A 26,113-nucleotide genomic window follows, 5' to 3' on the forward strand; every position below is an offset into this window, starting at 1 on the left:
GCCCCTTTTAGCCCTCCCTTAACTCCTTGTTAAAGCTCTTTCCTGCTTTCTTTATGTTCTTCAAGGGCCGAGTCTGAATTCAGTTTCTTAAACCTTTCATGTGCTTCTTTCTAACTTTCAATATCTCTTGTCATCCAGGATTCCCAAATCTTTCAATCCTATCTGCCATCCTCACATGAACGTGCTGGTCCTGACCTCTGATCAACCTGTATTTAAAAGACTCCCACGTGTCAGATGTGGATTTACCCTCAAACAGCCACCTCCAAAGTAATTTTTTTCAGTTTCTGCCTAATCCTATTCTAATTAGACTTCCCACAATTTAGACTTTTCATGCAAAGACCTGCCTTATTCTTATCCATGCTTATCTTAAAACTTATAGAATTATGATCACTCTTCCCAAAATGCTTCCTCAGTGAAACTTCAATCAGCTGGCCAGGTTCTATCCCCACTGCAAGGTGTGGTACGGCCTGTACCCCAGTTGGACTATCTACAGAACGTTTCAAGGAACCTTCTGAGATGAAGCTAACAAATTCTGTCTCATCTGAGTCAATATATTTTGCCCTTCCATACTAAAAGTGTCCTCACTTATAGGATCTGTATCCCTCTATTCCCTTCCTATTCATGTATTCATCCAGGTGCTTCTTGAATGCTGCTATTGTGTCTGCTTCCACCACCTCCTTTGGCAGTGTGCTCCAGGCACTCACTACCCTTTGTGTGAAAAGCTTGCCTCACAGGTCTCTTTTAAGCTTCCTCCCTTGCATCTTGAACTTCTGTCCCCTTGTAATTGGCCCGTCCACCCTGGGAAAAAGCCTCATACCTTCCACTCTATCCACACCAATCAGAATCTTATAAACTTCGATCAGGTTGCCCCTCAACCTCCTGCATTCCAGTGAGAACAAACCCAGTCTATCCAAACCTTTCTTCATTGCTAAAATCCCCCCTACCAGGCAACGTCCTGGTAAACCTTTTCTGTACCCTCTCCAATGCATCCACATCCTTCTGGTAGTGTGGTCACCAGAACTATTGGCTAGCTTTGACAGCTATAAAGATGAGTTCAGAGAGGGTTAAGGAGATCAAACTTTCTCACAGTCGTACTTTGTCATGCCAAACAGGAAGTAGGCTGCTTAAACTCTGGTCATTGGCGATGAGGCAGGATTAATTAACATCATAGTAAAGGAGACTGTAGGCAACACTGGCAATAAGATGCTAGACTTTAACATTCAGTTTGAGAAGGAGCAGTGTGGATATCCTCAACATAAAGTAACTGCATGGATATGAGGAAAATATTGACTAAAGCTAACTGGAAACATAGGCAGCCACTGGGTGGTGAATGGGTTTTTTCTGGACCCCAAACACAGAATCCCTATCTTCGGCCCATCGAGTCCATATTAACCCTCCAAAGAGTATTCCACCCAGCCCCTATCCCAGTAACCTTGTATTTCCCTTGGCTAATTCAATCTAGCCTGTACATCCCCAGACACTTCGAGAAATTTGACATGGCCAATCCACCTTACCTTCATACCATTGGATTGTGGGAGGAAACCAGAGTATCCAGAGGAAACCCATGCAGACATGGGGAGAATGTGCAACTTCCACACAGACAGTCACCCGAGGCTGGAATTGAACCTGGTTCCTGCCGCACTGAGGCAGCAGTGCTAATGACAGTCAATTTTAATGCAAGTCAGAATACAATGTGGGACAACGTAATGTCGGGTCTTAGGCCACTGTTGGAATATTGCGTGCAGTTCTGGTCTCCTTCCTATCGGAAAGATGCTGTGAAATTTGAAAGGGTTCGGAAAAGATTTACAAGGATGTTGCCAGGGTTGGAGGATTTGAGCTACAGGGAGATGTTGAACAGGCTGGGGCTGTTTTCCCTGGAGCGTCGGAGGCTGAGGGGTGTCCTTATAGAGGTTTACAAAATTATGAGGGGCATGGATAGGATAAGTAGACAAAGTCTTTTCCCTAGGGTCGGGGAGTTCAGAACTAGAGGGCATTGGTTTAGGGTGAGAGGGGAAAGATATAAAAGAGACCTAAGGAGCAACGTTTTCATGCAGAGGGTGGTACGTGTATGGAATGAGCTGCCAGAGGATGTGGTGGAGGCTGGTACAGTTGCAATATTTAAGAGGCATTTGGATTGGTATATGAATAGGAAGCGTTTGGAGGGATATGGGCCGGGTGCTGGCAGGTGGGACTAGATTGGGTTGGGATATCTGGTTGGCATGGACGGGTTGGACCGAAGGGTCTGTTTCCATGCTGTACATGTCTATGACTCTATGACCCTCAATGGGATCGTGTTCATGAGTATGAGCCTGCGTAAGTGGATGTTTGTAAATCAAGGACCCCTGTGTGTTAATGGTAGGACAGGAAAGAAGCAGAGACAGCTATTTAATAACTCATACATAGTACACTTCATCACTCTCACTAAAGATATATTCCATTGGAAAAGAAACACTCTATGAGAGAATAGACAATCCTTGGCCAATGAAGTAAGTTAAGGATAGTATCACATTGAAAGGGAAAGCATATAATACTGTGAAGATTGAGTTTGGAAACGAGAAAGGAATATCTAGTACAAATTAGAGAGTTCAGAAATATGGGACAAAGATCCTGAGTAGACTTCCAGTGTACGTGATAAGAAGATGTTTTCCTTGGTGGGGGGAGTCTAGAAAACAGACTCCCCTTCAAGTTGGAGACGAGGAGAAAGATTTTCACTCAAGAGATTGATAGTGGAATTCTGCTCCTCAGACAGCAGTGGAGGCTTGGTGATGGGGAGCATTCAAGGTGAGTTAGATAGATCTTCGACCAGTAAGGGAAGGTCAGGACAGCTCTCAGGCTGTGAGGGAGATGCTGTTCAGGGTGAAAATGAGGACAGTCACTGGGAACCAGCTGTGTTCTCCATCCTCGGGCCCCAAACACTAGCCCCCTCCCAACCCCGATCTACCCTCAGGGGCCCATATGTGAGCTGGGGTGCCAGCTGAGTCCGGGTTAAGAGCCACATCTCTCAACAATGAAGAAAAAGGGAGGGTTGTTTTGAGGAGGAGTGAGTTAGGATGTATTTTGTCTCGATCTACAGTTTAAAAACAGTTAATTGGCAACGTAGCCTCTTGCTGTGCTTACACTCCTGGAATTTCTGAAAACTTATCTCTGACTCTTTTCATTTCCTGGACACTCTATGGTATGAAATTAAAATGTTTGGCAACTTTTTCCATCTCAGTGGAAAGTTGAGACCTGATTTAACAAGCTGTCCTTTCAGTAACTTTTTCACTGCTGGTTCACCCTTTTGAATTTTTGTAGCGCCCTGCACAGCCACAGGATGTTCCCAGCGCCTTTACAGTCGATGAAACTCTTCAGAAATATGGGCAAATAGTGCAAACGTGGCAACAACTCATGATGCAATGACCAAGCAGCCAGAAGGGGGCAGCATCTGCCAAGCATGGTGCTGCTATCCGTGCTACACCCAATATGTAAAGTTGCTTTTGATTCCTTTAATGCTCCTGATTTACGATCAGCAAGGAAAACAAAAATAATTCAGAACTGCGACAGAGGAAAATCTGACGGAAGCAAGGGAAAAATATGTACTTTAATGCACCTCAGCAATTCTGTCTCTCAACGTAAGATTTCTAAGTAGGGACCAACTTTTACAATCCAATCCTCAAAAAAATATTGCAACCAATGAGGCAATTTTCAACTGCAATTGTTGTGGTGGAGGAAAAATCAGCAGCCAATTCATTCACAGGAAGCTCCCACAAACCGAGATGTGATAATGACCATTTCTGCATTGTTAATTAAGAGATGAAACATGCCCAAGGCACTGGGACTGACTCATTCACTTTTCTTTGACAGAGCGTTGAGTGCTCCTTTACATCAGAGACAAATGGGGGTCTCAGCTTAACTTCTTCGCCAAAGGACAGCTCCCCCAACAGTGCATCATTCCCTCAAACCCTGCACTGAGCCATGATTTTGTTTACATCAAGCCCTCGAGAGGGGATTGAACACTGGACCCTGCGACTCAGACAAGCTTGCAGTTGATGACACTGCAGTGACTTGGTGTCTGATGTTCTGAACAGGGCAAACACTAGACTGACTCCACTGTGTAGCACGGATAGCATCACCAAGGTTGGCAGATGCTGCCCCCTTCTGGCTGCCTAGTCGTTGCCTCATGGACTGTTGCCATGGTTGCACCATTCACCAACATTTCTGAAAAGTTTCATCAACTATAAAGGCACTGGGAATTAGATTAGATTAGATTAGATTACTTACAGTGTGGAAACAGGCCCTTCGGCCCAACAAGTCCACACCGCCCCGCCGAAGCGCAACCCACCCATACATTTACCCCTTACCTAACACTATGGGCAATTTAGCATGGCCAATTCACCTGACCTGCACATCTTTGGACTGTGGGAGGAAACCGGAGCACCCGGAGGAAACCCACGCAGACACGGGGAGAACGTGCAAACTCCACACAGTCAGTCGCCTGAGGCGGGAATTGAACCCAGGTCTCTGGCACTGTGAGGCAGCAGTGCTAACCACTGTGCCACCGTGCCGCCCAGAATATCCTGCGGCCATGCAAAGCGCTACAAAAATGCAAAAGGGTGAACAAAGAGTGCAATAGAGACTTGTTATGAAAGGACAGCTTGTTAAATCAGGTTTCAATTTTCCAATGAGGTGAAAAATGTTGCCAAGAATTTTAATTTTAATTTCATACCAAGACATAGACTGTCCAGGGAAAAAAAAAAGAGTTGTAAAAGCACCTTGAGAAAGCGAAGATCGCACCTTCTTCCACCAACCAGGCACATGTCCTAAAGATACCACTGGGACATGGGCCACCTTACAAAAAGAAGCTGTCAGCTTTAAAGTCCAGCTTAAACTGCCTCGAGTCACCATGTCAAATAGCACAGACTGTAGAGAAAGATAACAGCCCAATACCAGCATCCATGAATTGCTGTGGGCCAGCAACTGTAGAACTAACAGCCCAGACCATCCCTTACATTCCACAATCAAACACAGAGATAAAGACTAGTTCAACAGAGAACATCACTTCATATACCACCGAATAATGTTCCAAAGTAATATAATGAAACACAGCTCTACATGCTAAACACCAAAGGCTATTGATTGCAAATACCTCCTAATCAACTTGTTCAGAGATGGCCTTTCACACCTCTCAACAGCTGGGATTTTCTTACTCACTAGTGGGACTTGAGTGTCGCTGGCTATTGCCTGCCCCTAGTTGCCCTAGTGATGGTGAGCTGCCTTCTTGAATCACTGCAGTCCATGTGCTGGAGGAAGACCTAAAATGCCCATAGAGAGGGAATTCCAGGATTTTGACTCAGCAACACCAGGTCACAGCAACAATGGTGAAATATTTCCAAGTCAGGATGGTTTGGAGGGGAACTTGCAGGTGATGGTGTTTTCATATATCTGCTGCCCTTATCCTTCCAGATGGAAGTGGTTGTGGGTTTGGAAGGACCTGTCTAAGGATCTTTGGTGAATTTCTGCAGTCCACCTTCTAGATAGTACACACTGCTGCTACTGAGCATCGGTGGTGGAGGGTGTGGATGTTTGTGGATGCAGTGCCAACCAAGAAAGTTGCTTTGTCCTGGACGGTGTTGAGCTTCTTGAGTTTTGTTAGAGCTGCACTCATCCAGGCAAGTGGAGAGCATGTCAATGGTGGACAGGCTTTGGGGAGTCAGGAGGTAGGTTACTTGCTGCATTGTACCTGGGTCTCTTAAATTTAATCCTGGGTCTCCTGGCTCAGAGATAGGGGCACTACCAAGGCATCACATGAACAACTAAGCAACAGAAGCACATAGTTGCACAATCAACGCATCAGAACAAAGGTCTCTATTCCCATTATAATGGTTCAGATAGTGAGGGGTAATCTGACAATGTCGAGGAATATGAGCATTCTCCATTCTGACCGCTGGCCAGAGTCTCAGATCCCACTGATAGATAGCATACATGCATTCCAAAATGAGCAGATATCCCACTTGTTCCCCCTTCCAGGGTCTGGGTCATCATTGTAAACGGCTAACCAGTTCTCTCGTTTGGGATGCTTTGACCCTCAAACCTAGTTGAGATTTTTGAGGAGATAAGGTGAAAGATTGTGGGAGATTGTGTTCACAGATGGTGCTTATATCGACTCCCAGGACGGCGATCAGTAAATTAAACAGGAGTGCATAAAATTGCAAAGTGAGTGGTGAAGTGGACAGCAGTCATAAGGGAGCTGTACGACAGTTAGCAATTTCTGACTCGGGGATCTGTACCAAGTCTCAACCTTTCACTAAAATAAACACCTGGATGGACAGAAAGCAATATGAGTGAGTTAGCTGTTGTCACTGGATTTGCTGGTGTAATAAATAGGGTAAACTGGAATCTTGCTTCTTAAAGGGACTGCAGGACAGAGGAGGGATTATGTTGAAATTGTGTAAATCATGGTCACACAGTGACTCCAGTGGTTAGCAGTGCTGCCTCACACTGCCAGGGACCCAGGTTTGATTCCAACCTCAATTAGATTAGATTACTTACAGTGTGGAAACAGGCCCTTCGGCCCAACAAGTCCACACCGACCCGCCGAAGCGCAACACACCCATTCCCCTACATTTACCCCTTCACCTAACACTACTGGCAATTTAGCATGGCCAACTCACCTGACCTGCACATCTTTGGACTGTGGGAGGAAACCGGAGCACCCGGAGAAAACCCACGCAGACACGGGGAGAATGTGCAAACTCCACACAGTCAGTTGCCTGAGTCAGGAATTGAACCCGGGTCTCTGGCGCTGTGAGGCAGCAGTGCTAACCACTGTGCCACCGTGCCGCCCATACAGGTGACTGTCTGGGTAGAGTTTGCACACTCCCCCCGTGTTTGTGTGGGTTTCCTTTAGTTGCTCTTGTTTTATCCCACAATCCAAAGGTGTGCAGGTTAGTTGGATTGGCCATGCTAAATTGCCCATGGTATCCAGGGATGTCTAGGCTAGGTGGATTAGCCATGGGAAATGCAGGGTTACAGGGATAGTGTGGCGGGGGTGGGGATTGGGAGTGGGTTTGGGTGGAATGTCTTTCAAAGGGTTGGTGTGAAATCGATGGCCGAATGGTCTGCTTCCACTATGATTCATTGGTCAGATCCCATCTCAAATTTTGTGCTCAATTCTGGAAAGGACAGATTGGTGGGGGGGAGAGGGAGGAGGGGAGGGGCTGTGGTTTGAGTTAACCGGACAAAGCCATGGCAGATTTTCAAAGAATAGAGGAGGACTTGTCCATCCCTGCCTCTGCGCCAAAAATTCTGGATTCAATTCCCACTCTGGGACCTGATACTGAAGGAAAGTGTGTTCAAACAGTTGCGTCTTGACTAATTAATCCTTCCAACACCATTGGCAGGCCATAAGAACATTGCACTTGTATTCCCATCAGTATGGAAGGTTAATGGCTGACCTCCTTGAGAAGGTTACAATGATTACATTCATTGATAGGGAAGGTGGAGAGGAACCAATTCCTCTCATGGGAGAGTTTAGGTCAAGGTGAGATAACCTTAAGATTAGTCCCTTTGGGGTTATCAGTAGGGAACAGCTTTTCACCCCAAAGAGAGAACAGTTCTTTCCCCCGAAAAGTTGTTGTTTAAATTACAAAGTTAAAAACGGCAGCTAGATTTTTGTGAGACTAAAGGCACCAAGGATTTTAGAAGCAGGGTGGGTGGATGGGGTTAAAATGTAGGTTAGCCCAAGACTTAATTGGATGATGGAATGAGCTGAAGGAGTTAATGACCTCTGCTGATTTTTCATTTGAATCCTGTACTGGGGCCCTTTGGAATTTTACAGAGATAATGGTCTGTGCTGTGACCTTTAATCTTCAACCCTGTCCTGTGAGACCCTTAGCCTTTGACCTATGGGATATGTGGTCAATTTTGCCCTTTTGCCCAGATCTTTGACCGTCAAATGGGTTTCTCTCAGCAAGAACAAAATTGAGTCTGTTTGCAGGGGGGCTGAATTACTGAGCTGTTACCTATTGAACGAACAGTTATTTTAAGCGCATTTCAAGCCTACTCATTATCTCACCAGAAATGCAAGGGGGTTTCCATATGTGAGCTCACGCACTGTGTTATGCAGCTTGACAAGGCTGGAAGAAAACGTACCCTTCACCCCCATCACCACCCCCTTTGTAAGTGTCAAGGCCACATCTACTGCTTCTCGCTGCCTTCCCTCTAATTAACCCTTCAGTGAGAGCATTAATTAGCAAGCACCAGCTTCAAAACTACTAGGCATTACATCAACCTCCTACTGTGCAGACCTGCTGACCTGCAGCTAACACATTGCATACAGTAATTGGCAGCTTTAAATATATGCAGCCATTTCTGGTGTTTCGGTTAGAAATATGGTCACAGGAAAAGTAGGAACATGGGTAGGTAGGCCATTCAACCCTTCAATGCTGATCTATCCATTCAGTCAATCCTGCACCTCCTTGCACTTTCCTCCATATTCTGTAACACACACACACACACACTTGTTGTGACACTAAAGAAACATGCGAACACAAGGCAGGTTTTTAGTCCTGTTCTCAAGGAGCCTCTTTGTCCTTGAGGGAGATGTTTGCGGAGACAGTCAGAGTGTGTTCAGCAACAACATCAGCTGTCAGACTCTCTGGAGCAGATTGGCAATGCCTGGGAAATCTGCATCCTGCCTCTTTTGCTGAGTCCAGGCTCCAAGAAGCAATGGCCAGTGCCAAAGCCTGATCGGGACACACATGACACTAACATGGCGAAAGACAGAGCCTGGAATTTCCCAAACACCTCGTAGGAAGTATACAATGATACAAATATACAATTGCATGTGTATACAATTACATGAGCAGTGATGGTATGTATGATGAATGGTCGTGCCCTGGGATGCACTGAGGATCAGAGGAGACCTTGATGTGTGTGTATAGCAGTACCTTAAGGTATTAGGAGAAGTGGATAAAGTGGTTAACAAGGCATATGGGACGCTAGCCGAGCACACAATTCAAGAGCAGGGAGCTGATGCTGGAACTGTATAAATCATTGGTTAGGTCACAGCTAGAGTGTTGTGTGCAGTTCTGGATCCCACATTATAGGAGGGATGCGATAGCACTGGAGAGGATACAGAGGAGATTTACAGGTGTTGCCTGGGCTGGAGAATTTCAGTTATGAAGAGAGAGGGGGCAGACTGCGATTGTTTTCCTTTGAGCAGTGGAGATTGACAGGGGACATGATTGAGATGTTTAAAATGAGGAGGGCACAGATAGAGTAGGCAGGAAAAAATCCTTCCCCCTTGATGGAGGGGTCAGTGACCAGCGGGAGGGCAGGAGGTTTACAGGAAATGTGAGGAAAAGCTTTTTCACCCAGAGAGTAGTTTAGATTACTTACAGTTTGGAAACAGGCCCTTCGGCCCAACAAGTCCACACCGACCCGCCGAAGCGTATACCACCCAGACCCATACTCCTACATTTACCCCTTCACCTAACACTACGGGCAATTTAGCATGGCCAATTCACCTAACCATTTTTTTTGGATTGTGGGAGGAAACCGGAGCACCCGGAGGAAACCCACGCAGACACGGGGAGAACGTGCAAACTCCACAGAGAGAGTCGCCTGAGGCGGGAAATGAACCTGGGTCTCTGGCGCTGTGAGGCAGCAGTGCTAACCACTGTGCCACCGTGCCGCCCACAAATCTGGAACTTGCTGCTTGTAAGGGGAGAGGCAGAAACGCTCACAATATTGAAGAAGTATTTAGATATACACTTGTGATGCCAAGGCTAGGGGCCAGTGCACGAAAAGGGGATTAGAGCAGGTAGATGCTTTGACCAGTGCTGACTCAACTGGCCAAAGGGTCTTTTTCTGTGCTGTAAATCTCAATGACTCCAATGATATCAATATACAATGATATCGGTATACAATGATATCGGTATACAATGATATCAATATACAACAATGTCAGTATATAATTATATCAGTATACAATGATATCAGTATGCAATGATATCGGTAGACGATGATATCAGTATACAATGATATCAATATACAACGATGTCAGTATACAATGATATCAGTATACAATGATATCATTATACAATGATATTAGCATACAATGATAACAGCATACAATGATATCAGTACACAATGTAGTCTGTTCACGAAAGCATAATGTCAAGTTTGAAATATTGCCTTAATGATAATACCCTCCCAGTTTCTGTCTCCTCTGGTAACGCAATTTACCACATTAGGCCAAGATGCCAGTTCTGTCTGGCCCTTACCTGGATGGACACATCACTGTACGAGCCCCCAATGACCCCAGCAATGGCGAACGCCTTGTCATCATGAATGGCAAAGGATCCATCCGGACAGATGTATTCGGTCTCGTCGACTTTAGCCAAAGACGATCTGACAAACTCCAGTGACTGCTCCAATGCGTAGGTGTCCTTGGAGCAGGTGTCCAGGATGTGGGCCCCCAGTTTGATCCCAGGCAAAATGCTGGGGTCCTTGTTTATCGCGTCCAGAGCAAAGAGCATGGCCTCGAGCCGCTCAATGCCCCGCTGCTCGTTGATCCTTCCACAGTCTTCCAAACCGTTGCCTTTCTCATGGACTGGGAACAAGCCTCCGATCACCAGATCCCCATCGATCGCAATCTCCTTCTTCCCAGCAGGAAAGCTGTTGGAGCTGGACAAGATCACCTGAAGCACAAGGTGCAGGAGGCTGAGCAGCTGTGGCTGGGACATGTCCAGTGGCAGGGGGCGTGCAGGGGAGGGGGGAGAGCTGTTTCTATTGAAACCTCACAACTTCCGGGAGACAGGGGGCAGCAAGAACTCCCCCAATCTGGGAACAAAGGGCATTATCCTAGTCCGTTGGCTGTGGAGAAAGATGCAGAAAGATCCAATTAGAGTGACATTTGGAAATTGCTTCAAATCTTATGGAGTCACACAGCATGGAAACAGACCCTTCGGCCCAACTCATCCATGCCAACCAGGTTTCCCAAATCTAACTAGTCCCATTTGCCAGCATTTGGCCCATATCCCTTTAACCCCTTTCCTATTCACGTACCTGTCCAAATGCCTTTTAAACATTCCTCTGGCAGCTCATTCCATGCATGCACCACCCTCTGTGTGAAAACGCTGTCCCTTGGATCCCTATTAAATCTTTCCCCCTCACCTTAATCTTGGACTTCCTCATCCTTGGTAAAAGACCTTGCCTATTCACCGCATCTATGCCCCTTGTGATTTTACAAACTCTGTAAGATCACTCCCTCAGTCTCTGATGCTCCAGGGAAAAAATGTCTCAACATTTCCTTATAACTGAAACCCTTCAGTCTCAGTAAGATCCTTGTAAAGTTTCTCTGTATCCTTTCTCAGGAATGTCTCTTCTCACCTTTTCCAACGGATTTGTCAGCAGACACCATTAATCAATTGCACACCCAAGGAAATTCTGCTCAATGATGTATCGGGCACACTACCACGCAAAGGAAAATGACCTTTAGTTCATCCTCATTTGTTTCTGAAGCAGTCCACATTGACATTGCTCTGATCAATCTTACCTCCTCCCTGTGCATTCAGCTCTAACAGGCTGTATCCTGCTATCGTTCCCAGCCTCTCACTGGTAACTTTTCCAGCCTTCATTACAAGCAGTTTCACAGAAATTCCAGCATGGAAACATTAGAGGTTTACCCTGTGTTCAGTTCTGGTCGCCCTGTTATAGGAAGGACATGATCAAGTTGGAGAGGGTACAAAAGAGATTTACCAGGGTATCGTCGGGAATTGGAGATTTAAGTTATAAGGAGAGACTGGATAGTCTGGGATGCTTTTCACTGGAATGTAGGAGATTGAGGGGTGACTTTATACAGATTTGTAAAATCATAAGGGATATAGATAAGATGAATGGCAGATGTCTTTTCCCTGGGATGGGGGATTTCAAGACTGGGAGACATATTTTTAAGATGAAAGGAGAAAGATTTAGAAAGGACATGGGGGCAACATTTTTATACAGAGAGTAGTTCAAGTGTGAAATGAGCTTCCAGAGGAAATGGTGGATGCAGATACAGTTACAATGTTTAGAAGACATTTGGATAGGTTAGTGAATAAGAGAGGTTTGGAGGGAAATGAGCCAGGTGCAGGCAGGTGGGACTAGTTCAGTTTGGGATTATGGCCAGCATGGACTGGTTGGATTGAAGGGTCTGTTTCCGTGCCGTATGACTCTAGGACTCTACTTGAGGCTGGACTTTCCTTGTTCCTCCTCATCTCTTATCCATTAGTCCTCGCCTTCTCTGTTGAATGGGTTCTGTGTTCCATAATCTGAGAACCTTCTGTGTTATAAATGTTTCCCTCTGTCCATCATACGCCTCTTATCTTTAATACTATACCTTGTTCTGGACACCTCAAAGAACTGCCTGCTTCAATCATCTCTGTTCGACCGCTTGTAATCTTAAACATCTCCATCCAGCTCGTTCTCTAGCCCTTCCCTTTGTAGTTGGCTTCCCTCCCAGCTGGGTAGTTGCTGGTGTAGCTGAGCTGTAGCTCTGGAATCCTTCCAACAGCGTGGAGCTCAGACTCACACTCGCTAGCCCTACTGCATGGTTGCTGCGGATTTCCCATGGAGGCACCATTGCTTTTCGACACTGCACTTTTCTCTTTGGGACCAAGATCTCTATTTATCTTTTCAACATGGCCTTATCCATTTGAGGGGCCATTAAATGTGGTTATCAGTCACAACACCCACTGAGTCATAAAGGCATCGAGCTGTATAGCACGGACGCAGACCCTTCAGTCCAACCCTGTCCGTGCTGTCCAGATATCCCAACCGAATCCAGATCCCTTTTCCAGCATTTGGCCCATATCTCTCTAAATTCTTCCCATTCATATACCCACCTAGATGCCTTTTAAGTGTTGTAATTGTACCAACCTCCACCACTTCCTCTGGCAGCTTGTTCCATACACTCATCACCCTCTGTGTGAAAACATTGCCCCTTGGGTTCCTTTTAAATCTTATCTCCTCTCACCTTAAGTCAATGCCCTCTAGCTTTGGACTCCCCCCACCTTGGGTAAAGCCCTTGGCTACTCACCCTATTCGTGCATTATTGATTTTATAAACCCCAATAGGGTCACCCTCAACTTCTGACACACCAGGTAAAATAGCTCCAGCCTCTTTCTATAGTTCAAACCCTTCAACCCCAACAACATCCTTGTAAATCTTTTCTGTCCCTTTGAAGTTTAACAACATCTTTCCTATGGCAGCGAGAGCAGAATTGAACGCAGTGTTCCAAAAGTGGGCCAACCATCATTGCTCATTATCTTGGAACTGATTGGCTCACCAGAACTATTTCCAACACAACCACAGAATCCCGATGGAGCAGAAAGAGGCAGTTTGGCCCATTGAATATACACCAACCCTCCAAAAAGCATCCCACCCAGACCCAGCTCACCGGCTCTATCCCCATAACCCTGCATTTCTAATGGCTAATCCACCAACCCTGGTCACCACGGGGCAATTTTAGCATGGCCAATCACTGTACCGTCCTTGCCAGGAGACCTATTTCCCTGAAAGGACATAATTACAAAGAATGGCTTTCCGTTCCAGGACAATGAATTGAATCTGACTTTCACCGGGTGCCAAAGTGGGATATGAGCCCATCTTCCCAGAGTATTGGCTCTACATCTTTTCACTATTATACCACGACATCACCATCTCCCTCTAGTTGCCAACTGAACATGATCCACCAAATCCTTCCATACTTCTGCAAAGGGGTCAGAGCTTTGCTTGTCTTTACCCTGGAAGGTTTCATCTCCTGACCTCCAGCTTCTTCCCTCTACCATTCCATACACAGTGTCTCGCCTTTGCAATGCGAGTCAGTAAAAAATTGACCTTTAGTGCTTGATTCCGCACTGTTATTCAACCAACTGTAACTCCATCATGACCACCATAAAATGTACAAATAAAAACTCACACACTTTAACGTTCATATAGCTTTACTCTCATTCCAGAACATCAACGTTTAATTCCTGAGAATCTCCAAGGCTAGCAAGCAGGCGCAGCAAGACAACTAGAGACAAACATCATGTTTATCACAAGGGAATTCAAGTACTCAGCAAAGAAGGGTTGTTCCAATTGTAGCGGACACTGGTGAGAGTCCATGTGAAGTAATATTGCCATTCTAGTTCCCTTGCCTCAGGAAGGATATGTTTGCCACTGACAGTAGGTAGTGGGGGATCTGTCCTCTGAGGAGACAGGATTTTATTCTGTATTCCCTAGAGTTGAGAATAATGGGAGACTATCTCATAGATACTTCCAAAATTCTAAAAGGGGTAGATGGAGTAGATGCAGGTCCCCGATCTGTGAAGTCTAGAAACAGGTGACAAGAGTCTCAGAACGAAAAGGAAGCCATTTAGGACTGAGGTGCTGAGATATGTTTTCACTCAGAGAGTGACAAATCTTTGGAATGTTCTAGTCCAGACCATTGCAGGAGCTTAGATATTAAGTAAGTTCAAAAGAGAGATTGATAAACTTCAAGTTCCTCATGACATCAAAAGGTATCGGGGTAATGTGGGAATTTTTACTTCATTCAGACACAGGATGAGAATATTAGTGACTCGGTGGCATTCTGAGGAAGAGTCAGTCGACCTGAAAACATTAACTCTGATTTCTCAGCCAGACCTGCTGAGCTTTTCCAGCAATTTCTACATTTTGTTCCCACATTGCTGTGGGTCTGGAGTCACATGTCAGCCAGTCCAGGTAAAGGTTAGCAGTTTCCTTCCCAAAAGGACATTAGTGAACTAGATGGGCTTTTCCCAACAACTGACAGCAGATCCATGGTCATTATTAAACCCGTAATTCCAGACTTTTATTGAATTTAAATTCCACCATCTGCCACGGCAGGATTCAAACCCAGATCTCTGGGTTAATAGTCCACGAGGCCATTGCCTTCCCATTTAGTATTAAGATAAATGATCAACCCTGACTGAGAAAAATCAAGGAAAACTCGACTAGCTGAATGGCTTACTCTTGCTCCTATGTTCCAATGTCCAACCCCATTTACCTTCACTCAGTCAAGATAATCAAAATATACCATCTCACACGTACTGATGTTGAATTCCATTTGCTGCAGGTTTGCCAATTCTACCTTCTTGCTAATATTTACTTTCAGCTTCTTTTGAGTTTCAGTGTGTTGACCGAGCTTTCATTGTTTAACACCATGTGCAAATGTAAAGACCAAACCCCCTCAATCAAGATCTGAATGGTTAACATACCCACACAATACACAAAGGCTGTGCCAGAACAGAATCACGTGGCACTGTCATCCACTACAGTCTGTTGTGAGGAATTGTCCTTAATACAACCTCTCTCTTTCTGCTCTTAGACCATTTTTAAGTCAAGTTGGCTACTAATTCCAGACCCCTCTCCAATTATTTCAAGTGTAAACCCACATGCAACCAAGTCAGTGAATCTGTAAGATCTGACCACTCCACATTTGTTGCACTTCTTCATCCACCTCATCCCTCACTTCGTCAGACAATCCTGTCCCACTTGCGACACAATCTGTTCTTAAATCTGGTGCTGGTTACTACTCATCTTCCATGGGATTATCACTTTGTTTCCCACCATGGTTCAACAGAAGAATCTGCACAGACCAATGAAATGGTCATCCCTCCATGATCTCATTTGCCTTCTGCTCGCAACGCAGTGGGACGTTGGGAGAAAAATCCCTCAATCAACACCACAAACAAAATTATTGAGCCATTACTGCATTGCTGCTTGTGGTGCATGTGAATTGGCTGCTGCACTCCCTACAGTATAATAGTGACTACTGCATTCCGGGAGCATTTCATTAGCTGTTGGGGCATTTGTGATGTGCAATGGTCATGAAAGATGCTAGGGAGCGATAGAATCAGAGGTGTTATGGCTGAATAGAGGCATGATGGTAGAATTGATTGGGAGAGGAGCCGAGCAGGAAAGACAGTGGGACAGCAATGGCAGGAGTTTCCGGGAGTGGCTCAGGAGATACAGCAGAGATTCATCCCAAGGAAAAGCAAGCATGGTACAAGGAGGATGAGGCAACCATGGCTGACTAGGGAAGTCAGGGATAGCATAAAAGCAAACAAGAAAGCATTTAATATGGGGAAGGGCAGTGGGAAACCAGAGGATTGGGAACCTTACAAAGTCCAACAGAGGACAATGAAGAAGAAATAAGGAGGGAGAAGATTAAGTATGAGGGTAAGCTGGCCAGTAATATAAAGGAAGACTGTAAGAGTTTCTTTAGATACATAAAGGTCAAAAGAGAGGTCAAAAATGAACATTGGAAAATGATGGTAGTGGGGAACATGGAAATGGCTGAGGAACTGAATAACTATTTCACATCAGTCTTCATGGTGGAAGACACGAGTAATTTCCCAAAACTTCAAGAGAGTGAGGGGGCAGAGCTGAGTATGGTGACCATCAGCAAGGAGAAGGTGCTAGAAAATCTGACTGGCCTGAAGGTGGATAAATCCCCTAGACCAGATGGACTACACCCCAGAGTTCTAAGGGAGATAGCTGAAGAGATAGTAGGGGCATTAGTGGTGATCTTTCAGGAATCGCTAGAGTCAGGGAGGGTCCCAGAGGACTGGAAGATCGCTAATGTGACACCCCTGTTTAAAAAGGGAGTAAAGCAAAAGTCAGAAAATGACAGACCGATTAGCCTAACCTCGGTCATGGGTAAGATTTTGGAGTCTGTCGTGAAGGATGCGATTTCTGAATACTTGGAAGTGTATGATAAAACAGGGCAGAGTCAGCATGGTTTCATCATGGGGAGATCATGCCTGACAAGTCTGCTAGAATTCTTTGAGGAAGTAATGAGCAGGTTAGACCAAGGAGAGCCAATGGATGTTATCTATGTGGACTTCAAGAAGGCCTTTGACAAGGCTCCACACAGGAGGCTGCTGAGTAAGAGAAGGGCCCATGGTGTCAGAGGCAAGGTACGAGCATGGATAGAACATTGGCTATTTGGCAAAAAGCAGAGAGTGGGGATAAAAGGGTCCTTTCACAGGATGGCAGCTGGTGAAAAGTGGTTTTCCACCAGGCTGTGTTGGGACCACGACTTTGCACTTTAGACATTAACGATCTAGATGAAGAAATGGGGGGCATTCTGGCTAAGTGTGCAGATGATACAAACTTAGGTAAAAGGACAGGTAGCACTGAGGAAGCGGGGAGGTTGCAGAAGGATTTGGACAGGTTAGGCGAAGAAGTGGTAGATGGAGTACAACGTGGGAAAGCGTGAGGTCATGCACTCTGGTAGGAAGATTAGAGCCGTGGACTATATTCTAAATGGAGAGAAAATTCAGAAGTCTGGAGTGCAAAGAGACTTGAGAGTTCTAGTCCAGGATTCTCTCAAGGTAAACTTGCAGGTTGAGTCAGTAGTTCGGAAGGCAAATGCAATGATGGCATTTATTTTGAAATGACTAGAATATAAAAGCAGGGATGTACTTCTGAGGTAGTATAAGGCTCTGGTCAGGCCACATTTGGAGTATTGTGCACAGTTTTGGGCCCCATATCTTAGGAAGGATGTAATGGCTCTGGAACATGGCCAGAGAAGGTTCACGAGAATGGTCCCAGGAATGAAAAGCTTAACATATGAGGAACGTTTGAGGACTCTGGGTCTATACTCAATGGAGTTTAGAAGGATGAGGGGGGATCTAATTGAAACATACAGAATACTGAATGGCCTGGACAGAGTAGATGTTGGGAAGATGTTTCCATTGGTAGGAGAGACTAGGACCTGAGGGCACAGCCTTAAAGTAAAGGGGGACCTTTTAGAATGGAGATAAGGAGAAACTTCTTTAGCCAGAGAGTGATGAATCTATGGAATTCATTGCCACAGAAGGCTGTGGAGGCCAGGTCATTGAGTATATTTAAGACTGAGATAAATAGGTTCTTGATTGTCAAAGTGATCAAGGGTTACGGGGAGAAAGTGGGAGAATGGGGATGAGAAAATAATCAGTCATGTGTGTGGTGCTGGAAAAGCACAGCAGGTCAGGCAGCATCCGAGGAGCAGGAAAATTGACCTCAGCCCTTGTCTGAAGTCCTCACTTTCACCTGTGAGAAAATGATCAGGTATGATTGAATGGCAGAGCTGACCCGATGGACTGAATGGCCTCATTTCTGCTCCTACGCCTTATCACTTTATATATTCAAGTCATTTACTTCCTATTTTCCTACATATGTTATCTTAAATGGCCTGGGATTAGCCAGACAAGCTTTGTTGTATTTTTGGAAGATGTTTTACTTTGAACACACTTCAACCCTCAAGCATTCTCACTCACTAGATGAGGGAGACAGGTAAGAGGAAGAGAGTAATAGAAGAGACAAAGTTAAAGGCTGAGACAGGAGAAGCTACAATGGGCTTCAAGAAAATGGCAGATATTAAACAAATATGTCGTCAATGTGAGAGGTACAATGCATCGCACAAAATGTCAGAGACAATGAAAGCGAAAAACTAAAAGTAATTAGTATAAGAGAGAAACAGTACTAGAGAAATGAATGGGATAAATTACCTCTAACCTGACTGGACGTACAGAGATAATGAATGCAATTATTGTGACATTCCAATATTCCTTCAATCCTAGTACAGTCCCAATGGTTTGGAACGTTTAAAACATAATCCCACTATTCAAGAAAAGAGGGAAAGAAGGAAAACTGGCCACTTAGGCTGACGTCCTAGTATGGGAAATACTGACATCCTTTCTGAAAGTAGATAAGATCACAGTCCGATTACAGAATCATAGAATCCCTCCAGTGTGGAAGCAGGCCATTCGGCCCATTGAATCCACATGCATTCAACATGACTTAATGATTAGGCAGTCAGGCACAGTCTGGAGCCAGGGCGGGCGGGAGTCTCAGTGCTAGCTTGGGATGGTTGGAAGACCATTATTCTCGACTTCTATTTCTGCAAAGCTGGAAATAACTTTGCTATTTTATCAGATCTTGTAACTAAAGAAGCTGTACCTAGTTAGCTTTGTACCTAAAATGGCAAGGTAAATGGCAACGTATAAATTTTTCACTGTACTCGCTTGAGTATATGTGACATTAAAGCTAATTCATTCATTTACATGGTTTCATCCAAGGGAAACTGTGTTTGCCACACTAAGTAGAGCTTTTTTAAAAGGAGGTAACAAGCAGGGAGGATAAAGAGAAACCAGTGGATGTAGTATATTTGAAATTCCAAAAGTATTTGATAAGGTACCATAAAAGATCAGTGCACGGGATTAATGCTGATGGGTTTGAGGTCCCCTCTTAACACAGATGGAGATTAGATCACAGACAGAAAATCAGCAAGTAGGAGAAGTGAGGCAGTCTCAGTGAAATATAACCTGCCCTACTTTCTTTACTTCTTGGACTAATGACTAATATGAAGCCATGGTCACTATCGATGACCATGGTTAATTCATCTGTCTATCTAGAACCAAAACCAGCAACTGCTCTCTTTCCTTGATGATTACATTCTACCAGTGGGACATCTCTCATTTGTTTTCCAAGCCCCATCCCTGATCAAGTACAGGGCAGTGTGCAGTTATAGACTCATAGAGAAGTACAGCACAGAAACAGACCATTTGGTCCACCTTGTCCATGCTGATCAGATATCCCAATCGAATCTAGTCCCACCTGCCAGCACCCGGCCTATATCCCTCCAAACCCTTCCTATTCATGTACCCATCCAGATGCCTTTTAAATGTTGCAATTGTACCAGCCTCCACCACTTCCTCTGGCAGCTCATTCCATACATGCACTACCCTCTGCATGAAAAAGTTGTCCCTTAGGTCCCTTTTAAATTTTTCCCCTCTCACCCTCAACCTAAACCCTCTAGTTCTGGACTACCCCAACCCAGGGAAGAGACTTTGTCTATTTATCCTATCCATGGCCCTCATGATTTAATAAACCTCTATAAGGTCAGCCCTCAGGCTCCGATGTTCCAGGGAAAACAGCGTCAGCCTCTTCAGCCTCTCTCTATAGCTCAGATCCTCCAACCCTGGTGATCTTATCTGAACCATTTCAAGTTTCACAACTTCTTCCTTCCAAGGGGAGGAATTGCGTAATTGCGTATTGAATGATGATCTGATTCAACTGCCTATCCCCTAGCAATCAATTGGCCAGTGTTCGGAGATCACACATTCCTTAGTGGTCTAAAGATGGATCATACCATGGTTCATTTGCTTACATTCTGGGCCCAGGTTCATAAGGTGCTTGACTCCTGTGATAGCATTAAGGAATTACTGCACTGATAGAGGTGATTTTTCAATGAGATGTTAATCCTCTGCTTGCCTGCTCAGTCAAGGACACTGTTTTGAAAAAGAATGAGGGAAAATTTAGCAATATTTACCACCTGCTCCCAATCTACATCAATAAACATTTACGCTGGTCATTGTTATATAGCTGTTTTGTGGGACCTCCCTCTGTGCAAATAGGCTGCCATATTCTCTGCATTACAACAGTAAACACTGAGGAAGGAAAGCACCTCATTGGCTGGAATGTACTTGAGATGTCAAGGGATCGCGAAAGGTGCTACATAAATTCAAATCCTCCTGTCTCTAGGTGAGCAGAATGATCAATGTGACAGACATATTCTGTGCCCTCTCTAGAGTGCAGGCACTCAATCTCAGACCTCAAGAGCAGCAAATATTGCCCTGAACTTTGGACTCAAAATGTTAACTCTGCTTCTCTCTCCATAGATGCTGTTTTTGGCTCCTCTGCATTTCTTTGCAATAGGTCAACCGTTGTAACCACACTGTAAAACCACACAGGAGCCTGTGACCTATTGCTGTATGGGAACTGAGGTGCTGTGGATTGAGCACAATTCTTTCTACCCCTTCTCTCTTTAAAAAAACTATTATTCTGGGTGACTGGCGCTAATTAAACGATGGTTCACAGCACTGCGCTATCATCAGCCAGTGACAAGTAACGTGGCAGCATTCGCGCTGCTGGAAATGGTAGTGTTTGACATTCTGACAGAGTGAGCTTGGTCTGCTCCACCACAGGCACGGTAGTGAGCCTGAACACAACAGGACACACACCCAACAACACAGTCACCAGCCCCACAGCCACTGTATTGCCATCAACAGCTTCACAATCAGGGAGCAGGGACAACAAGACAGATCTGTGTGCCAGCTCTGAAAAGACTGCAAGACATCAGAGAAGGCCATTCAGCCCATTGAGTGCGTTCTACCATGCAATGAGATCATAGCTGAGCTGATAATCCTCAATTCCGCTTTCCTGTCTTTCCCCATCACCCTTGCTGAGGGAATACTTGTCTCAGTCTTCAATGTACTTAATGACCCAGCCTCGATAGTCCTTTGCGGTAAAGAATTCCCCAGATGCATTCCATTCCCGAGAGAAGGAATTCCTCCTCAGTTCTGTCTTTAATGGGTGGCCCCTCATAATGACCTCTGGTTCTAGACTCTCCCACAAGGGGAATCAAGCTTTGTCAGATGAGATGGGAGCAAAGGAGGGGACAGGAATAAAATGTTGTGATGTTAAAAGGGAGACAGGAACAGAGAAATCGGGGAGGGGAGGATATATACACACATGCAAGGCTTAGGTGGTGGTAGGACAGGTCACTAAGAACATTAAGAATGCACAGAAACGTATGCAAAACTTTTGTTGGATGGTCAATAGAAGGCGAATCAATTCCAGGCATGGCATATGTAAGAGCTCCAGAGGAAGGTGAGAAGCTAGTTTCAATAAAGTGACTCCAGGACTGAGAGACCTCAGTGCAGACGGAGTGAGTGAATGAGAGTGAGAGAGAGAGAGAGAGTGGAACAGAGAGGTTTGTCTCCAGAGGTTGAAGGGGACAATGAATGGTTGGGATGTGAATTATAAATTTTGTTTTGTCGAGTAGACTCTTTTACAGGCAGGTCTGTCAGAGGATTAAAGTTCAAGGTAACTGGTAAAGGATTGAAGGAGTTTACAGGGTGCGGCGTTGTGCACTGGAATATGTCAATAGACAACCAAGTTCAATAGAAAAAAACATTTCAAAAAGAGTTTGTTAGATACTTTGAACAAACAAAAATCTCTGCAGGACTGTTAGGGGAGAGCGAGCGTTTGAGTGGAAAGAATCTCTTTTGGAAAGCTGACACACATATGAGGGGCTGAATGGCCTCTATCTGAACTAAGTGGCTCTGTGTTTCTACGGGACATGACTGAGAAACTCACTCCAATGCGAGGGGATGGAGGCACGGCCCCACACGGACTCACAGTCTTGTGAATCATGCACAGGACTTCTCCCTAAGACCTAGGACAGACTTTTAAGGATGAGCCAAACCAAGGAAGCTGCCCCCAGACTAGAGATACACTTGGGCATCTCGGCTTTGACGAGAGGCGGCCAATAAAGTCAATTTCAAAAATACCTTACTGACTTAAAAAGCTCATGCCCATGACTCATAAAAATGCCGGAACCAATCCTGCAAAATGCCAGGACGGAATCCAACTGGGATAGAAATCTGGGAAAACCAAGATGTAACCCTTCGAAGGTTCCAACTGTGCATCAGTTGTGATAAAGATTGGACATCAATGACTAAACCGTGTCGCCCGTATAAAAAAAATGAGCCTAATGCTGGCTTGTATAAGATTCCCAACACTTACCAGAGTTCAGGGGCTGTGCTGAGACCTGTGCACCGTGCGGGAAACGAGGTTACATTCACCAAGCCCTTGCTGAACCGATAGCGAGCAAAGTGTCACTGAGACCAGCTTTTAAATGAAGGAATCAGTGACAGTGGGAGCTGCAGGATGGAAATCCAGGCACAGCTGCCACTCAGGCATTGGGAGACAATCTTTGCGAAAACCTTAAATCACTGAAAGTTCCTGCCCAATCTACATATTGCCCAGCCTCATGTTGTTCACAGACTCTGTCCCTGCCCGCTGCTAAAACCCTGGTGTGTTCACAGATTCTCTCCCTGCCCACTGCTAACAGCCCCGTGGGGCACAACCGAAGCCTCCAAAATTGTAACAATCTGCTTCAGCCACATAATTAAAAAGCAACAAGGTGCCAACAGCATTTATAACACTCCTTTTATCCTTGTGGAATATTCCAGCCTTGATTGCAAAAGGTCTTATTAACACCATTAGCATCTCTATTCAAGAAGGTATGAAATTTATTTTAAAATGAACATTCTTTCTCTCCACGTTCTTAACCATACTTTTTTTTTTGTCTATAGGGGATCTCTTCAGGGATTGTTCAAACTGGGGAACAGAAAAGTCCACAATACAGGAACCACTGTCCCTAATAAACTCCCCCAAACACAGGGACAGCATGAGGTTAGATACAGAATAAACCTTCCTCTACAATGTCCCCATCAAACTCCTGCAGGGCAGGAAAAGCGCAAGGTTAGTTCTTGTTCTATTTATATTATCCTCTTCAAATGGCCCCAGGACAGGGACAGCACAGTGTCAGATAAACTTAGCAGCCTCTCTACACTGTCCCCATCAAACACTTCCAGGGCAGTGATACCACAGGTTAGATACAAAGTGCAGCTCCCTCTACATTATCCCCATCAAATACTCTCAGGATAGGGACAGCACAAAATTAGGTACAGAGTAAAGCTCCCTCTACACCGTCCCCATTAATGATTTCCCAAGACAGGTTCCGCATGGTGTTAGATCTAGAATAAACATCCCTCCCCACTGTTGCCATTGTAACAATTGTAACAAGGTAAACCAGGTGGACCTTATAAAATATGAATTATCTGATTTGGGCTATTAATCTCATCCAATCAGGGAGTCCAGGCTGACAGAGAAGAACAGGCATCCTGCGGTAGTGTGGGGGTTAAATTAAAAAATAATCGGGGATTCGACAAAAAAAAAACAAGAAATTCACCTTGTGTCTCTCACTGTGTCTCACACCTGCACACACACACAATGGGGAAAAAAAAGGAAAAAAAAAAGAACAGGCATCCTCACTCGGGTGTTTCCTTTCTTCCTGGTGGTGGAAACTGAATAAAGATTCGTACACCTTGTGTCTCTCACTGTGTCTCATACCATGGGTGCTGGGGAGAAAAAAATAAACAGGAGTGCATTATTTCCCCCTCCAACTCTATTTTGGTTTAGTCCCTACCCTCCCCTTCACTGTTTTGATCACACAGCATTGTCCTTCGATGTGAAGGGCACTGCTTGTCACTGGCCACTCGAGTGTTTCCTATCTTCCTGGTGGTGGAAATTGAATAAAGATTCGTGCACTTTATGTTTCTCACTGTGTCTCATACCTGCACACACACAACATGGGTGCTGGGGAAAAAAATAAGCACTACCGCAGTTAGGCGGGAGTGTGGGGGTTAATTTAAAAAAAAAACGAACAGGCATCCTCGACTGCTGCTGCACACTGTCCACCTCTTCTCCCTCATCCCCCTTCTGGGCACTTTGCCACCGGGCGGTGGGGATCCCCAGTGGAGGGCTCTCTACGCGTGAGTCCTCCCCCTTTCTCTCGGGGATCTGGGGTGGAGGGTGCTGCACGCAGCAGTCCCCTGCAACCGCAGATTGCGGTGGTTCACGGACTCCCAGCCCAACTGCTTGTTCTGTGGCACTGTGGAGTCCGTGGACCATGTATATATGGGGTGTGGGTGTTTGCACTCCCTTTTTGATTTTCTGAAAAACCTTCTCCTCTGCTTTTGGCTGCACTTCAGTCCCACGCTCCTGATCTTTGGGCACCCGGTACGGAGGAGGGAGGGCGGTTCTGAAGACCTCCTCGTGGGTCTGCTCCTGGGCCAGGCCAAACTGGCCATCAACAGGTCCAGGCAGCGGGCCGTGGAGGGGGTCATTAGGGCCGACTTCCTGCCCCTCTTCCGCGGTTACGTTAGAGCCCGGGTGTCCTTGGAGAAGGAGCACGCGGTGTCGACCAACACCCTGGAGTTGTTCAGGGAGAGGTGGGCGCCGCAGGGAGTGGAGTGCATCATTTCTCCCTCCAACTCTATTTTGATTTAATCCCTGCCCTCCCCTTCACTGTTTGATCACACAGCATTGCCCTTTGATGTGAAGGGCACTGCTTGTCACTGGCCACTCGTGTGTTTCCTTTCTTCCTGGTGGTGGAAACTGAATAAAGATTTGTACACCTTGTGTCTCTCACTGTGTCTCACACCTGCACACACACAACATGGGTGCTGGGGAAAAAATAAGCACTACCGCAGTTAGGCGGGAGTGTGGGGGTTTTAGAAAAAGAAAAAAATTAAACAGGAGTGTCAGAGGTTCTGCTCACTCTGAGAGCTGGCTCTGAGGGAGCTGGACCAGTGTGTGTGAAGGACTCTCCTCTTAAAAAAAAGAACAGGCATCCTAGCTGGCTCTGAGGGAACTGGATCAGTGGTGAAGCACTCTCCATTTTGTGGCTAACAAAGAACATGTATCCTGTTTTATCTGAGAGCTGGCTCTGGGGAACTGAATCAGTGTCAAGGACTCTCCACGGTAAAAATAAAGATTGATTTAGCGTTGACATACCCGCGTCTGTGGAGTTATTTCAGTGGCGACAAGATAAAAGCATGCTCCTGAAGAAATTCACTTGTCTCAATCGTCTTTGAGTTGGGCTAAGAATTCCTGGCATCATGCCGTTATTTGGAAAGCTTAACTCATTCAATCCTGGCACTGAAGAAGGGCTCATGCCCGAAACGTCGATTCTCCTGCTCCTTGGATGCTGCCTGACCTGCTGCGCTTTTCCAGCAACACATTTTAGCTCTGATCTCCAGCATCTGCAGTCCTCATTTTCTCCTCACTGAAGACTGGGCCCAATATGTGGGAAGAATACGTATTTTTTCCGGGCAAATGACATTGGGCCAGATGAAAAGCAACAAGTAATTCTCCTGACTGCTTGTGGACATGCAGCTTTTTTGGTTATTAGGAGGCTAACTTTTCCTGAGGCACCAGGAGTTTCAAAGGTTGATAGATTTAGTTGATAGATTTGGGAATATTATGACCCCAAACTGCCTGTAATTCTGAGATGCTATCAGTTTTCCTCAGCAATTTGAGAATCAGTGGAATCTATATTGGGATTTTTGAGGTGGTTAAGACATCATGCAACTTTGATTTAACCCCTAATGAGATGCTGAGAGACCATTTGGTATGTGGGATTGATGATGCAACCATGCAAAAGTGTCCACTAGCTAAAGCCCAATTT

The 26,113-nt window shown here is 45.4% G+C and overlaps 1 protein-coding gene across 3 annotated transcripts in view; it reads right to left on the reverse strand.

Moving 5' to 3' along the window:
- The window catches only part of grm2a (glutamate receptor, metabotropic 2a), a 134,799-nt gene that overhangs the window by 24,832 nt on the left and 83,854 nt on the right, over nt 1-26,113 (reverse strand). For 2 of the 3 annotated variants that reach the window (XM_087994530.1, XM_087994532.1), the window contains exon 2: nt 10,266-10,857. In XM_087994530.1, coding sequence (XP_087850656.1) covers nt 10,266-10,727 — 462 coding nt within the window. In that variant the 5' untranslated portion in view covers nt 10,728-10,857. Of the gene's footprint in view, nt 1-10,265; nt 10,858-20,182; nt 20,304-26,113 lie in introns of all 3 variants that reach the window. The other variant, XM_043708473.2, reaches the window with a different exon arrangement.

Source organism: Chiloscyllium plagiosum, unplaced genomic scaffold (genome assembly GCF_037043375.1).
Source record: "Chiloscyllium plagiosum isolate Xiang-an unplaced genomic scaffold, Cpla_swu_hap1 HiC_scaffold_14, whole genome shotgun sequence".
NCBI lineage: Eukaryota > Metazoa > Chordata > Chondrichthyes > Orectolobiformes > Hemiscylliidae > Chiloscyllium > Chiloscyllium plagiosum.